This window comes from Sciurus vulgaris (genome assembly GCF_902686455.1).
Source record: "Sciurus vulgaris genome assembly, chromosome: 2".
Lineage (NCBI taxonomy): Eukaryota > Metazoa > Chordata > Mammalia > Rodentia > Sciuridae > Sciurus > Sciurus vulgaris.
Genome location: NC_136462.1, coordinates 64630614 through 64646171, shown reverse-complemented (window position 1 = coordinate 64646171; position 15558 = coordinate 64630614). Strand labels below are relative to the sequence as shown.

At 33.8% G+C, this 15558-nt stretch overlaps 1 protein-coding gene across 15 annotated transcripts in view; it reads left to right on the top strand.

Annotated features, from left to right (window-relative positions):
- MIPOL1 (mirror-image polydactyly 1) overlaps positions 1-15558 on the top strand; it is a 326832-nt gene that overhangs the window by 219089 nt on the left and 92185 nt on the right. For all 15 annotated transcript variants that reach the window (XR_013760621.1, XM_079120134.1, XM_079120138.1 and 12 more), the window contains one exon: positions 4303-4397. Coding sequence is in view for 14 of the 15 variants with exons in the window: in XM_079120134.1 (XP_078976260.1) it covers positions 4303-4397 (95 nt within the window). In the remaining variant the exon portion in view is untranslated. The remainder of the gene's footprint in view (positions 1-4302; positions 4398-15558) is intronic.

Sequence of the window (15558 nt, the reverse complement as noted above, 5' to 3'; positions counted from 1 at the left end):
GGTGTTGGTCTGCTCTTCTTTTTCTAGGGCTTTGAGCTGTAGTGTTAAGTCATTTATTTGTTGATTTCTACTTCTTTTGTTGAATGTGCCCCATGAAATAAATCTTCCTCTAAGTACTGCTTTCATAGTGTCCCAGAGATTTTGATATGATGTGTCTTTGTTCTTGTTTACTTCTAAGAATTTTTTTTCCCTCCTGATGTCTTCTGTTATCCATTCATCATATGATAGCATATTATTTAATCTCCAAGTATTGGAGAAGTTTGTTTTTTATTCTGTCATTTATTTCTAATTTCAATCCATTATGATCTGATAGAATACAACGTAGTATCTCTGTCTTCTTGTATTTGCTAACAGTAGCTTTGTGGCATAAAATATGGTCTATTTTAGAGAAGGATCCACGTGCTGCTGAGAAGAAAGTGTATTCGTTCTTTGTTGGATGGTATATTCTATATATGTCAGTTAAGTCTAAATTGTTGATTGTGTTATTGAGATCTATGGTTTCTCTATTCAATTTTTATTTGGAAGATCTATCCAATGGTGAGAGAGGTGTGTTAAAATCGCCTAGTATTATTGTGTTGTGGTCTATTTGATTTCTGGAATTAAGAAGGATTTGTTTGACGTACATGGATGAGCCAATGTTTGGGGCATAGATATTTATGATTGTTATGTCTTGCTGATTTGTGCTTCCCCTCAGCAGTATGTAATGTCCTTCTTTATCCCTTCTGACTAGTTTTGGCTTGAAGTCCACATTATCTGAAATGAGGATGGATACTCCAGCTTTTTTGCTGTGTCCATGTGCATGGTATGTATTTTCCCATCCTTTCACCTTTAATCTATGTTTATCTCTTTCTATGACATGAGTCTCTTGCAGGCAGCATATTGTTGGATTTTTCTTTTATATCCAATCTGCCAGTCTATGTCTTTTGAGTTCAGGCCATTAGCATTCAGGGTTATTATTGTGATATGATTTGTATTCCCAGTCATTTGACTCATTTTTGTTTTTTGACATGGTTTGGTTTCCCTTTATTTGGCTATTCCTTTAGGCTAGTTCCTCCCATTGCTGATTTGCATCGTTGTTTTTCATCTCTTCCTCATGGAATATTTTGCTGAGAATGTTCTCTAATGCCGGCTTTCTTTTTGTAAATTCCTTTAGCTTTTGTTTATCATGGAAGGATCTTATTTCGTCATGAAATCTGAAAGTAAGTTTTGCTGGGTATAAGATTCTTGGTTGGCATCCGTTTTCTTTCAGGGCTTGGTAAATGTTGTTCCAGGCCTTTCTAGTTTTTAGGGTCTAGACTAAAAAATCTGCTGATATTCTTATTGGTTTCCCCCTGAATGTAATTTGATTCTTTTCTCTCGTGGCCTTTAAAATTCTGTCTTTATTTTGTATGTTAGGTATTTTCATAATAATGTGCCTTGGTGTGAGTCTATTGTAATTCTGTATATTTGGAGTCCTTTTAGTCTCTTGTACTTGGGTTTTCATTTCATTCTTCAGATTTGGGAAATTTTCTGATATTATTTCATTGAATAGATTGTTCATTTCTTTGGTTTGTTTCTCTAAGCCTTCCTCAATCCCAATAACTCTTAAATTTGGCCTTTTCATAATATCCCATTATTCTTGTAGTTTCTGTTCATGATTTCTTACCATCTTCTCTGTTTGGTCAACTTTGTTTTCAAGGTTAAATATTTTTTCTTCAATGTCTGGGGTTCTGTCTTCTAGGTGTTCTATCCTATTGGTTATGCTTTCTATGGAGTTTTTAACTTGGTTTATTGTTTCCTTCATTTCAAGGATTTCTGTTTGGTTTTTTTTTTCAATATCTCTAACTCTTTATTGAAATGATCTCTTGCTTCCCGTATTTGCTCTTTTAACTGTTGATTGGTGCGATCATTTAATGCCTGCATTTGCTCTTTCATCTCCTCCTTCAATGCCTGCATTTGCTCTTTCATCTCCTCGTTTGCTTCCCTGATTATTTTAATTATGTACATTCTGAACTCCCTTTCTGACATTTCTTCTGCTGTGCTGTCATTGGGTTTTATTGATATAGTATCTAGGTTTGGTTGGGACATTTTCTTCCCTTGTTTACTCATATTGGTCAGATGTCAGTGGAACTCTGAGATATTGCAGATTTCCTCTATTGGCTTATAGTGTCCCTGAAGATTTCCAGTGTATCACCTCCCAGCCTTCAGTAGCCTGAAGTCTTAGAGGAACTTGATAATGCAGTGCTTCCAAAGAAAGCTGCCCCTAGCCTGCTACTGGTTCCAGGGCTTGGAGCTGGCTGTGCGGAACAGCTCCCAGTGGGCTCTCTGCTCCGAGAAGCTGGCCGTGGAAGGAGCCTGCTGCCGGAGGGAGCAGGGCTGCTTGGGTAAGTCCCTGGCTGCCCTGTCCTGGTCCCTGAAGCTGTCTACGGGCCGGAGCTCGCCGCTGGCTCTGGGACTTGGCTCTGTGCAGAAAGGGTCTCACTGGGTGGCCTGCTCTGAGAAGCTGGCTGTGGAAGGCGCCCACTGCCGAAGGGAGCTGGGCTGCCTGGGGAAGACTCTAGCTGCCCTGCCCTGCTGTGAGAAGCCGCCCCTGTCCAGGCATGCCGCCTGGGCCGAGCTTCACCAGGTAGGGGAGACTCACCCTGTGGCTCTGTGTTAGTCGGAGCCTCTCAGTGCCTCCCCTTCTTGAATCCTGGGTTCTGGAGCGACAGGAGATGCAGTCACCCTCTAGTCTGCCATCTTGGATCCTGCCCGTGATTAATTATTGATATCACAAAACAGCTACTTGGGAAGGGGTTGTAGCTTGGTGGTAGAGCACTTGCCTTGCACGCATGTGTGAGGCACTCAGTTCAACCTCAGCACCACATAAAAAGCATAAATAAAAATGAAGGTATTGGGTCCATCTACAACTAAAAAAAAACCTACTCTTTATTTTAAAAGATTTTTTCCTTATTTGTTAAAACGTTTCATCTATAATTATGGAATACAGCATGTTAAAGCAAGCATTCAAACATCTTAAATTTAATTATAAAGAAATTCTTTGTTAGAATTTATTAGCTCAGATAGAGAACAAATTAATATTTTGTACCTAAACTTTATATGCAAATATCCAAACTACTGCACATTTTTATAATTCTGTTATTAAAATAGAATTATCTATTGTTCACTTTCATTACAGTAATTAATTTTTCTATAATTAGGATTTTATGATTTTCTTATGACTGTGTTCTTATGCAAGAAAGTAATTTCACTGAAATCACAATGGATTCAGCAAAATTCTAGAACTCTACACTGAAACTTTCAGTTAGTTTTAAGTATCGGCATTGATGTAGTTTGTGAGGTTTGTGACAACAATTAGATTTTTGTTATCTATCATTGTTTAAGGTAAATGACAATCTTTTCATGGAAATTTAATTTTGAATTGACAATATAAAATCTGACATTTTAAAAATTATGATGAAAACCTTTTTTGGCATATCTTAAAATCCAAAGGGAAGACAGCAAAAGATTTTGAAATTACTATTTTTAACCCTATCAAAAACACTATACATTACAATAATGAAGTGTACATTTCAAAGAACTAAAAAATATATATCTGAAGTTTCACCATAAAGAAATGAGGAGTGTCTGAGGAGTTAGAGTTTAACCTGATTTAAACATATAAAATATACACATGTGTTGAAATATCACATTACTTCATTAGAATAATTTTTATGTTTGTTATCATTCAAAATAAATTTATCATTTAAAGTTGCTGGCATTCGCCTTTTAGGGATTTTTTTTTCCCCCTGACAAAAAGGAATTGAAAAGGTTAATTCATATCTGTAAGAATCAGATGTGTCTTGGATATTTTTTTCACATTAAATATCAAAGATGGCTTGGCAACATATTTAGAATTTTCTAAGCTTTACTATTAATAAAGTTAAAAGAAAATCTAATGTGATCAGGCAGTGGAGCCACATTCAGTTTGTGTGTGAAATACCCATTGTGCTTATCTCTATCCTCGATATTGCTCTGAACCCATGTTCCACATTCTGAATTCTATGTATAAAGTTAAACATTGCAGAAGGTCATATATCTGATGATACAGATAAAATAAGGTGGAAGTTTAGAAATGAGCCAAGTTCATAATTTAATGTTCATGTCTTTAGTATTTCTATTATTAATACATTCAGACCATTTTGTGTGAAATTGAGACACTACTAAAAATATTAATAAGTTTTTCAGCTCCCAGAAATATAAAGACCTTTCTTCATACTGAACTACTGTACTTTAACATCACGAAATTAATCTTGAAATTTAAAAAATGTTAACTATTTGCAGGCAAAGTTGTTATCAATGCAAGATGCCAGAGAAGCTGCAGTTGAACAGTACAAAAAACTGGAAGAAGAAATCCAGACACTACGAGTTTACTACAGGTAAAATTCTTCTTAGCTTGGGTTTAAGTAAATATTGTTTGGGAAATGTTTCTACCTAATTTTGCAATAGTGAATAAGGAGATACTTCAGTGAAATTAAACATTATGCATTCAAAGCATTTTGGTAACTTTAACATTATTTAGCCATAAAAGACTCATTATTCTACCTCTTTTCCTTCCTGCATTTGGCAGGATCAGTGGTAGAGTACCCCTGGGTTTAAATCTTCAGTACCACAAAAAAATTTTAAAAAAGCTTATATCAACACTGTATGATTGGTGCTTGTTGGTGTTACATTGTGGGAGGTAGCCAATTCACTCCATTGATATGAAGAGTTTTTATGGAAACTTTTGCTACCTTTGTGAGATAGGATAGCAAGTGCTCTGCTGAACTTATGGTGTCTAAGAATTTTAAAAGATGTATGGTAATCTTGCATGAACTGATATTACTTCCTAAAAAATAAATAAAACTTAGATGCCAATTCTTCAGGCTCCTTTTTGTTGCTGAGTTGCAGATTACTCAATTATTTTGAAAATTATGAAGCTAAAATATTTATTTTCAGAGGACTTTTTTCAGTTTACATGAACATGATTTCTTCTAAACAAAGTTAGCAATTACTGGCTCAAAGATATGCCTCACAAGCATCTTATTGCTACTTTAAAAAAAACTGGTAAAGCTACTGGGATTTGCAATTACACACACTATGTAGCCTTGTTTAAATGAACCTCACCTTGCCCATTCCAAATTTTTAAAAATAATAATAGCAATGCCTACTTTACAGATTAAGTGTGTAAAGCTCTTAGCACAATTTTTGGCTTATTGTTAGTACTCAACCAATGTTAAAGTGAATTTATTTTTTAAATAATTCAATGAAGTAGGAAAATTAATGGGTGTGAAATTACTAAAACTAAGATTTCCAAAAAGAAAAAAGAAAGTCAAATACTACTAAATAGTTGTGTAAGATAATAATTAAAAGTATCTTTTGTATTTGAAATTTGGTGGTCATGAGTGACTTCCACAAAAAAATTTTATTAGAGAATTAAATATAGAAAACAGTTCTCAGTGAATTGAATTAATAGGTAAACAAGTATGGCAATTTGAACAATGGAGTAATCCTTGAAGAAACTTGAATAAGAAAGATAATAATGATAGTTGAGGAGAAAGAAAAGAAGGTTAAGGATTTTCCTTTTCTGGTTTTGAAAAATGCCAAATTCTTGAACTTGTGTGGTTGATTGGAAGGAGCCAATAGGAGTGTTGTGGAACAGACTCTGGAGAAGGTGGGAAGAAAGAGAACTAAGAGTTCATGTTGAACAGGAAAATGGCCATCTTGTAATCATAGATAGCAGTAAAGAAGGTAAGAATGACTGAGAATGTAAATAAATTTGAGACCACAAGAATTAGAGGTTGATGTGAGCTTCTGAAGATGAGAGGCGCCCTGACAGGAATGACAGGGTTAGAATAACCACTCGTGTTCAGAATGGGAGAAGGAACTGAATATGGGTAAGAAAAAATACAAGTCAAGGCTGGGAATATAATGTAGTTCAGTGGTAGAGCACTTGCCTAGCATGCACAAGGCTCTGGGTTCAATCCCTAGCACCACAAAAGGGGAAGGAAAGAAAAAAAAAAAAAAAAAAAAGGAGCCAAGTAAACTATCCTGAGGACCCAGCTGGGGATGGATGCCACATTCAACCATCTTTGTGTACAGTACAAGAGGCCAAGGATTGAACTGACTCAGGATTACAAATTATTAGGGGAAAATGATAGAGAATAGAGAGATTGAGGGTACTAGCAAAAAAATGTTGAAATGATAAATAATATTCTAAGTCAAATAGGTCACAAAATAAAGTTGAAGGAGCACGTATACTGAGAAAAAATAAAGGAAGTATCAAGAAACCATAAATCTTAAGGAGATTGCAGAATAAATATAATAGGACCAAGAAAATTCAAGACCTGAAGGAATAGGAGGTTATAGTCAGGTCGCAGAACATTGCTATTTAAAATCTCAGTAGTGGCCAGGCATGGTTGTGCACACCCATAATCCCAGCAACTCAGGAGGCTGAGGCAGGAGGATTTCAACTTTGAGGCCAGCCTTAGCAATTTAGCAAGACTTGAAGAAACTTAGCCTTTGTCTCAAAAGAAAAATAAATAAAAAGGGCTGGGGATGGAGTTCAGTGGTATCCCTGGGTTCAATAATCCTGGGTACCCCCCCCCCAAAAAATCTCAGAAATAAATAAAACACTCAGTTCTGAGCAATGATGATGTTTAAGTCATTGCTTTGGAAGTGGATAATATGAGAAGAGGTGAGGGTCACAATATGTAAATATGTTGAATATTCATTTAGATATCATCCCTAAAAATACTGATATATGTGAGGTGTTCCCTATAAAGGGTAAAAATAGATAAAATCTTCATATTTAAATGCGAGTGATATATCACTAGATATATCAAAAGAAGAAACCCGTACAATATGGATGCACAGAAGAACGTATGTTAGACATCCAAGAAAAATGTAAGATAAGTTCATCTTCCAGAAAAATTAATGTGTCTATCAAAACAAAAAGGTAAGAGAACTATCTTGGCTTGATTATGGGAATATAAAATGATGCAGTTGCTATAGAAAACAATTTGATGGTTTCTCAAAGGTCAGAAACAGAATTATCATACAATTCAGCAGTTCTACTCCTAAGAACATACTCAAAAGAATTGGATTAGGATACTTGTATACCAGTGTTCACAGCAGCATTATTCACAATGGCCAAAAGATAGAAGCAACCCAGGTGTTCATTAACAAATGAATGGGTAAACAAAATATGGTGTGTGGTTGTGTGTGTGTGTAAAATGAAATATTCAGAGTTAAAAAATTAAATTCTGATACATGCTTCAGCATTCATGCATCCTGGAAACAATTATGCTAAGTGAAATAAGCATTACCAAAAGGACAAATTTTGTATGATTCCACAACATATATAGAGTACCTAAAATAGGCTAATCCATAGACATACAAAGGATAATAGAATTTACCGAGAACCAGGGGAAGATGGGGAAGGGGAATTGGGTAAATTGTTTAAGATGATGAAAACATTCTGGAAATGAATAGTGGTGATAGTTGTACAACATAGTGAATGTATGTACTACCACTGAACGGTACACTTAAATATGAAGAGAGAGCCTACAGAGCAGGAGAAAATCTTTACCACATGCACTTCAGATAGAGCACTTATCTCCAAAATTTATAAAGAACTTACAAAACTTTACACAAAAAATACAAAGAACCCAATCAATAAATGAGCCAAGGAACTGGACAGACACTTTACAGAAGAAGACATACAGGCAATTAATAAATATATGAAGAAGTGTTCAACATCTCTAGTAATTAGAGGAATGCAAATTAAAACAACTCTAAGATTTCATCTCACTCCAGTTAGAATGGCTATTATCAAGAACACAAACAATAATAGATGTTGGCATGGATGTGGGGAAAAAGGCACACTTTTACATTGCTGGTGGAGTTGCAGGTTGGTGCAGCCACTCTGGAAAGCAGTGTGGATATTCCTCAGAAAACTTGGAATGGCCCCACCTTTTGATCCAGTTATCTCACTCTTCGGTTTATACCCAAAGGATTTAAAATCAGCATACTACAGTAGCACAGTCACATCAATGTTTATAGCAGCTCAGTTCACAATAGTTAGATTGTGGAACCAACCTAGGTGCCCTTCAACAGATGAATGGATAAAGAAACTGTGGTATGTATACACAATGGAACATTATCCAGCCATAAAGAATAATAATATTATGGCATTTGCAAATAAATGGATGGGATTGGAGAATATCATGCTAAGTGAAATAAGCCAATCACTTAGCAAAAAACCAAAGGCCAAATGTTTTCCCTGTTAAGTGGAGAATGATATCTAATGGGGGTGGGAGTGTGGGGAGTGAGAAAAGAATGGAGGAACTTAGGATTGTGTAGAAGGAAATGAGAGGGAAGGGGGTATGAAAGACAGACATCATTGCCCTGTGTACATGTATGATTGCACAAATGGTATGAGTCTACATCGTGTACAACCATGGAGATGAAATTATGTACCCCATTTGCATGTGGTGAATCAAGGTGCAGTCTGTAAAAAATTAAAAAATAAATAAGATAGACAAAAAAGTGGTTAAAATGATAAATTGTATGTCATTATTTAACCCTGTGTACAACTCTAGCAAGGGGAGGAAGTTTCCAAAAATAATACGCTTAAATTTCCTGGAAGCTCAGATTCTGCTTTAATTTGATTTAAATGAAAATAAACTTTTTTTACATACTTCAATGATTGATGGTCACAAATCCCTATGTGAAATGCATCCAACACATACAGATGTTAGCTTTTTTCTCAAAGTTTCCTAGGTTATAGAGGAAAAGAAAAAGTTCCTTTTGTATGTAGAGAAAGCCAAGTTTTATACTGTAATTTTCAGAAAAATAGAGATAGATCGATTTCATAGATAATGGATTATGCCTAGTAAGTCTTGGAAAAAAATACACTTTCAGCTATTTAAATCAGTTTCACATTGTGTGTGTGTGTGTGTGTGTGTGTGTGTGTGTGTTGTCATTAAATAAAGTTATTTATCAAGAATTAAGAAAAATGAGATGTGAAAAACACAGCACTAGAACAGCTAGTTGGAGCCAGGAGTGAGCCGGTACACAGCTCAAATGTGAATACCAGGAAGTAAGAGTAAACTTCAAATCTGGCTCTCACCTTTCTATAGACAAAGAGAGGAGAAGGTATGCCCATTTGTTAGTTTAAGAGGAAGATTAAAATATGCTGATGACTTACTTTCTACTTTGCCTTTAATTTTATCAACTGTGATATTGTCCTTATTTTTTAAGTCTTTTTTTTTTTTTGCCAAAAATTGTTTGCTTTTACTGGAATTGAATGAAAGCTATAGTTGCTATAAGCATTCCATTTCGTTTTATGGAAATGTAGGAATGTATTTTTTTGTTCTTTTTGTTTCTTTTGAGTTTTAGAAGACTTTAAGTGCTAAGAAAAGGAAATATTAGAGTTAGGGGCAGGGGCCAGTGAGTAGGTGTTGAGTTACCAAACTTAGCATTGTAACCAACAGCTCTTCCACATAAAGAACTTGCAGGAGGGGAATAACAATATGAAGGTTTTAAAAAAATAATTATTTATTATAAAATCACTATCAGTAAAGTATTAGTGTCTCCTTATTGCTGTGCCAAATGCCAAATCATCTGCAACATCTTCATTAGTATAAATGTAAACAACTTCATCAGGGAAGAATCTTACCCATTAAGTCTCAGGTTTTCAATTCTGCAAATATTTCAACAAAATCAGCAGAGGTGCGTTAAAATACATTAGAAATTATAATCTAGAGTTTATGTACATTGTATTAATAAGTATTATATTATAATCACTAATATTTTATAATATATAATGTAATTAATTACTGTAATATAATTATATATTTATTATTATATAATTATATTGTATGTTATATACTATATTTAAATTTTTTATATATATTGTATTTAAATTTTTATAGGTGTTTCACATCTGTGACAATGGGACAAAATGAGTTAAACTTGTAGGGTTTAGTTTGTATTTAGTAATGATTTTTTCCTGTTGTTGTAAACCTGCAGTGCTGCATTCCTAAGTTCAAGAGGCATAATAATAACAAACTCTTTTCTAATCGAGGGAATGCCTATGTTTCAGTGTTTGGTGATATTATAGTGCTTCCTTGTATTTTCTTTTATTTAAAGAAAGTGCAAATTAAAATGTTTAGACAAGAATTATATCCTGTTTTTTGGTGCCGGTAGTAGGATTTAATGTGCTTATTTATCATAATAGCAATTAATATGTTTTAAATTTTTATTCTGTTTTTTTCTGATTCTGTATATGAATCTGTAATACCATTCAGAACCTGGTAAATTGCACATTTTAGAGCAAAAAATACTGAATATGTTATACGCTATTTTAAGTTAGTATGTTTTCCATGATAGTAATAGTATTTTTTAAATTAACTACAATACTTAGGTATTTGATCTAGTAAAAAGTGGGCTAAACATGAACCTACTTACTCGGTTTATGTATTTCAACGTTATAAAACCATTAAGATAGAGGCTATATAAAATATACTCAAAAGGAATGAAATTCTAAATTTTTTCTACACGTGTCAGTTCATTTTATATGGACTATTTATTTTATACACACACACACACACACACACACATATATATATATATATATATATATATATATATATGTCTGTACATACTATTTTGTAACAGATTACCACAGACTGAGTAATTTGTAATGAATAGAAATTTGTTTGGCTTGTGACTCTCAGAGTGGGGAAGTCCAAGAGCATGACTCTGGCACATGATGAGGGCCTCTGTGCTGCATCATCCCATGGCAAAAAGTAGAAGGGCAAGAGAGGGTGACAAGAATAGATGAAGGGGCTGAACTTTCATTTATAACACAGCTACTCCTGTGATAATTAACCCACTCCTACAATAAGACATTAATCCATTCATCCTCATGACCTAACACCACCTCTCATTAGGCCCCATCCCCAACATGGTTGCATTGAAATCTAAGTTCCCAACACATGAACTTTAGGAACACATTCAAACCATGTCAATTCTTTTTATAAATTTTATTGAGTATGAGTCTTTTTCTTCTTATATGCATCTGTCTGTATATATGGTAACATTAATAATAGAAATATTGGAATTATCACTAGGATCTGATGTTTGTTTTTATGGTAATAATAGTTTTTCATTGAACCATATGCTCTTCATTGGAACTATGCATTGGTAACTCATGCTTATAGCATGCAGACTCTAACCATGAAGGAGTATTTTTCTCATTACAAATTCTTCATTGAGAGTGGAGTTGAACACTCAATTCTCATCTCATTAGTTCTGTTCTCATTGGTTATGACTTTTGGGCAATCCAGTGACATAAAAATTTTATTGTATCTATGTTTTCTGCTGAAATTAACTGTCCATGGAGCTACATTATGGTACCACACTGCAAAACATTGATAAAAAGAATACAAGAAGCCTTAAATTATATTTCCATGTAATCATATTTTTATCATAGATAAATTCTAAGGTGAAGTAATTGACTTTCAGGGGTAGGCTAACTTATTAAACGCCACATTCCACTGGTTGAGAGTGAAAAAGGAAGAATCTTCAATTTTGACATTGTGGGCTTTTTGTAACTCCAAAATTTTATGGAATTTATTACCCCTTCATATGAGGTAGATTCCACTTTTTGTTTAGTAATGCTTAGCATCAAAACTGCCCTCTCATGCTATTAAGTTGTACCTGTCTCCACAACCTTTTTCGTGTACAGTTGGTTTCAAGTTTACTAGCCAGTTTATCATGTATATTTATTAGTGACTCTGAAATGCTAAACTGAAAGATAATTAAAGCAGTTTAAAATTTTTTGAAATTTGTATTTGCTATATGTCCAGTTACATATTCTTATATGTACATAGCATAATTTGGTTAGTTTCATTCCATAGTTCCTCCTTTTCCTGTCCCTTCTCCTTTCCCCCAAATCATCTTCCTCTGCTCCACTGGTCTCCTTTCTATTTTCATGGAATCCCTTCCCCTCCTTTTTTCCTTATTTTACTCTAGCATATTTGATTTAGAAATGTTTTATCTCTCCTTTCTTTACAGGACATATGTTTGTTATTAAATCCATTAAAGATTGCATTGAATCTAACTAGTTAAAAAGATTTGGCAAATGGAAATAATAGCTAATGACTGGAGACCTTTGTTCAGGAACATTCTGATTATTAATTGCAAAAACAGTAAATAACTTTGGTAACATATAGTACAAGGTATAATAAACAGATCTTTAAACTCTTCTTGATTTCTATAAACTTTCTAATGCCACTGCTGTCATAAAGAGCTTAGTAAATATTGACTGAGGATGAGGATGATGATCCAACAGTCTTTTTTTAAGACTGGGCGGCACTGGCAGAACAGTCAGATATCCGGGACTTAACATTGTGATTTTGCCGTGGGCCCTTCTACCTGGGCCTCTCCCAGAAGGATAAATGTTTACCTGCAGTTAGGTACCTGCAGTTAGGCATTTAAATGTGTAAATATTCCAGATTCAATTATATGTGAAATAGGTAGAGTGTTCACTCTAAATCGTGAAGTAATTATTCCCTAAAGTTTATGTTGATGTTACAGAAGTTCGTTACAATCAAAAGCAACTTGATTGAATTTTTTTCCCATAATTCCAAACAAAAAAGTTGTTTTATAAACTCAGGTCAGTATAAAAATAATGTGCTCCACCAATTATTCCAAACAGGATATTTTCGAAACTTTTGAGTTTATTGAGGTTTAATTTGCTATTCTTATATTGTCTTAAATGTTGGTGTACAGTGCGTCTTACTCCTTTTGGGCTTGTAAGGGTTTTATGAATATCATTATTTATTAATATAGTTCCAGTCATTTCCTCAAATATCTGCTAAAACTTCCTGGTTCTTATTGAATTAGAAATAAACAGTATTCAGTTACTCTGTGACACAATCAGAAAGTTCAAGGCTAGGGGTCATTTTCAGTTTAGTTTTATTAGACATCATTAATCTGATATTTATTTTAATCCACAGAAAGTCTAGTTGTTTTATAAAGATTGGTTAGGTGTTCTGAACTATTAAAAAATTAAAATTGTCTAAAACATCAACTTTGTGAAAAAGATGAGAATTGAGATTTTGTTCTAGAAAGCTGGATACACTGTTGACTTAAATCATAATCCAAAGTGGAGAAACTTCATGTGTTTCTACATCTGCTTCACTTGTGTCCGTTTATCTTTTTATTTGAAATATGTTTGCTTTGCATTCATTTCTTTGATATAATTTTTAATTTAAACCTAATGCGACAGTAAAACAGATGGTACAGATTCCGACTTTCTAGTTGAATAGCCTTTGATAGGTAATTAACCTCTCAAATTTTCAATTTCCTGATCTGTAAAATAGGAATTGTAATTATACCTGCCTCATATCATTGTTGCGAATAACCAAATGAAATAAAGCATGTACAATGTTTTATACTGTGCATGGGTACAGATATAGATATTAAACAAAAGTGAATCCTTATCTTAAAAGTTTGTTTCATCAGCTTTTCCTTGAGAGTCTATTAATACATACCAAGTTTTTTGATTTGATTTGGTTTGTGGAGACTTTTTCGTTTGTTTGTTGTATTTTAGACTCTATATGCAATATTGTGACGCAGATACGGAATCTCAATATTTCTTTGAGAACAAGATTTTACCAGAGTTAAGGGGGGGTTTCTTTCTTTTTTTTTTTTTTTTTTTACTTGTAAGGCACTTTTTAGGAGGTACTTAGTCAAAATGATATACTTGAACTTAGATTTGGCCCTTTTTGACTTATAGTTATTTTCAACAGTTACTTATTCACACAGGAACATTTTAATATTTAGAAATCTGTTGAGAGTTAGAAATTTAATAATTTTATCACTTTTCTTCTTACCTGTTACAAACATTTTTTTTCCTTGAGTACACATTCAAATTATACCATTTCTGCCAGTTTTCTTCTAAATTTTTTATTTCAAAAAATAATGAGGATGTAATTTTATAAAACCACATTTCTAATTCCTTCTTCGTACACCTTCAAGTTTGGTACATACATTATCTCCTTTAATCCCTTCCATATCCTTGTGAGACATTATCCCTTTTACAAATGGGGAAATTGAATCACAGAAGTGAACTAGCATGCCCTAGGTCACATCAGGGACAGTGATGGAAGCATAAGCATCATCTAACTCATCTGATACCTGGGCCTTGTTCTCCACCTGCTAAACAGCTTCTCCCTCCCACACCTCCCTTAGAAATACTCCTGAGGCAGATCTGAGACTTTGCAATTATTTTTCTGAGTTGGATATCATTGGTATGTTTATTGCACAAAACATACCCCTGAGACCATGTTAAAGACAGGTTAAAACTGTAAAAGGATCTGACCTGCCTTGAAGTTTAACAGTCTTTGTCTGTGTTCAGCCAAACTATACACATTACAACCGCAGTCAGTGTCTGGATTTATAAATAGACTACCTTTTGGGAAAAAAAAATTTTGGAGAACCTTTAAGCTCTAGCGTTATATCATATGTCAGACTACAAAAGGTAAATACTATGCCTGTCGGTAATTTTATCCACATAATCATAATACTTTATTAGTATGTGTAGTATTACTCTGTTGTTTTATCAGTACTCTAGTACAATCACTAACATAACAATAACCATATTTAGAAGTAATCATTAACCAGATAGCCATTTTCTGTTCTTTGTAGATTTGTTAAGATCCTAATACAGACTAAGGACTTTATAGACTCCTGTGAAAAATATAGTAACAGGATAAAGTACAATTGCTGTGCTCAAATAAATTATAATTAAGTGGAGAAAAAAATGTACTCAAAATTAGCATATGATACCATTTGCCATTAAGTGAAATAATTGGAGGTTTTCTTAGAAAGTTAAAGAAGGGAGAGGTTATTGTAGGCTGGAATATAGAATATTTTATGGAATGCTTGAGAACTGAGGTATGAACAAATAGGATTCTTATAGAAAAAAGGGAGGAGGAGGAAGAAGAGGAAGAGGGGAAAGAGGAAGCACATTCCACCCTGGAAGAACAGTTAAAGCAAAAGTGAAGAAGTTGTAAGGAGCATACTGTATTACATTATGGAATTGAGAGAAATTTGCAGGAATTTTAATGCCAATGTACACTTAATTTTGAGTCTGTATTTCCTGGGGAGCCTTGGGAATCTAGAACATATTCTTTTTATTAAATAACTTTTATTTATTTATTTTTATGTGGTGCTGAGGATCAAACCCAGGGCCTCACACATGCTAGGCAAAAGCGCTCTACCACTGAACCACAACCCCAGACCTAGAACTTACTCTTAAAAATGTTAATAATATAACTTTCTCTCAAATTTCTATAATTTATATAAAATTTAAAGCGTTTTAAAAGCCTAAATGAATTTTTTAAGAGCTTGTGGAGAATTTTGGACATGTAGTAAAGCAAATAGAATTAACCCAACATGTGTTTATCACTTGCTCCCAAAACCATCAACCCTACTCTAAGGTACATACCTCCACTCTCTGGCATTATTTTAAAGTAAATCCCATAT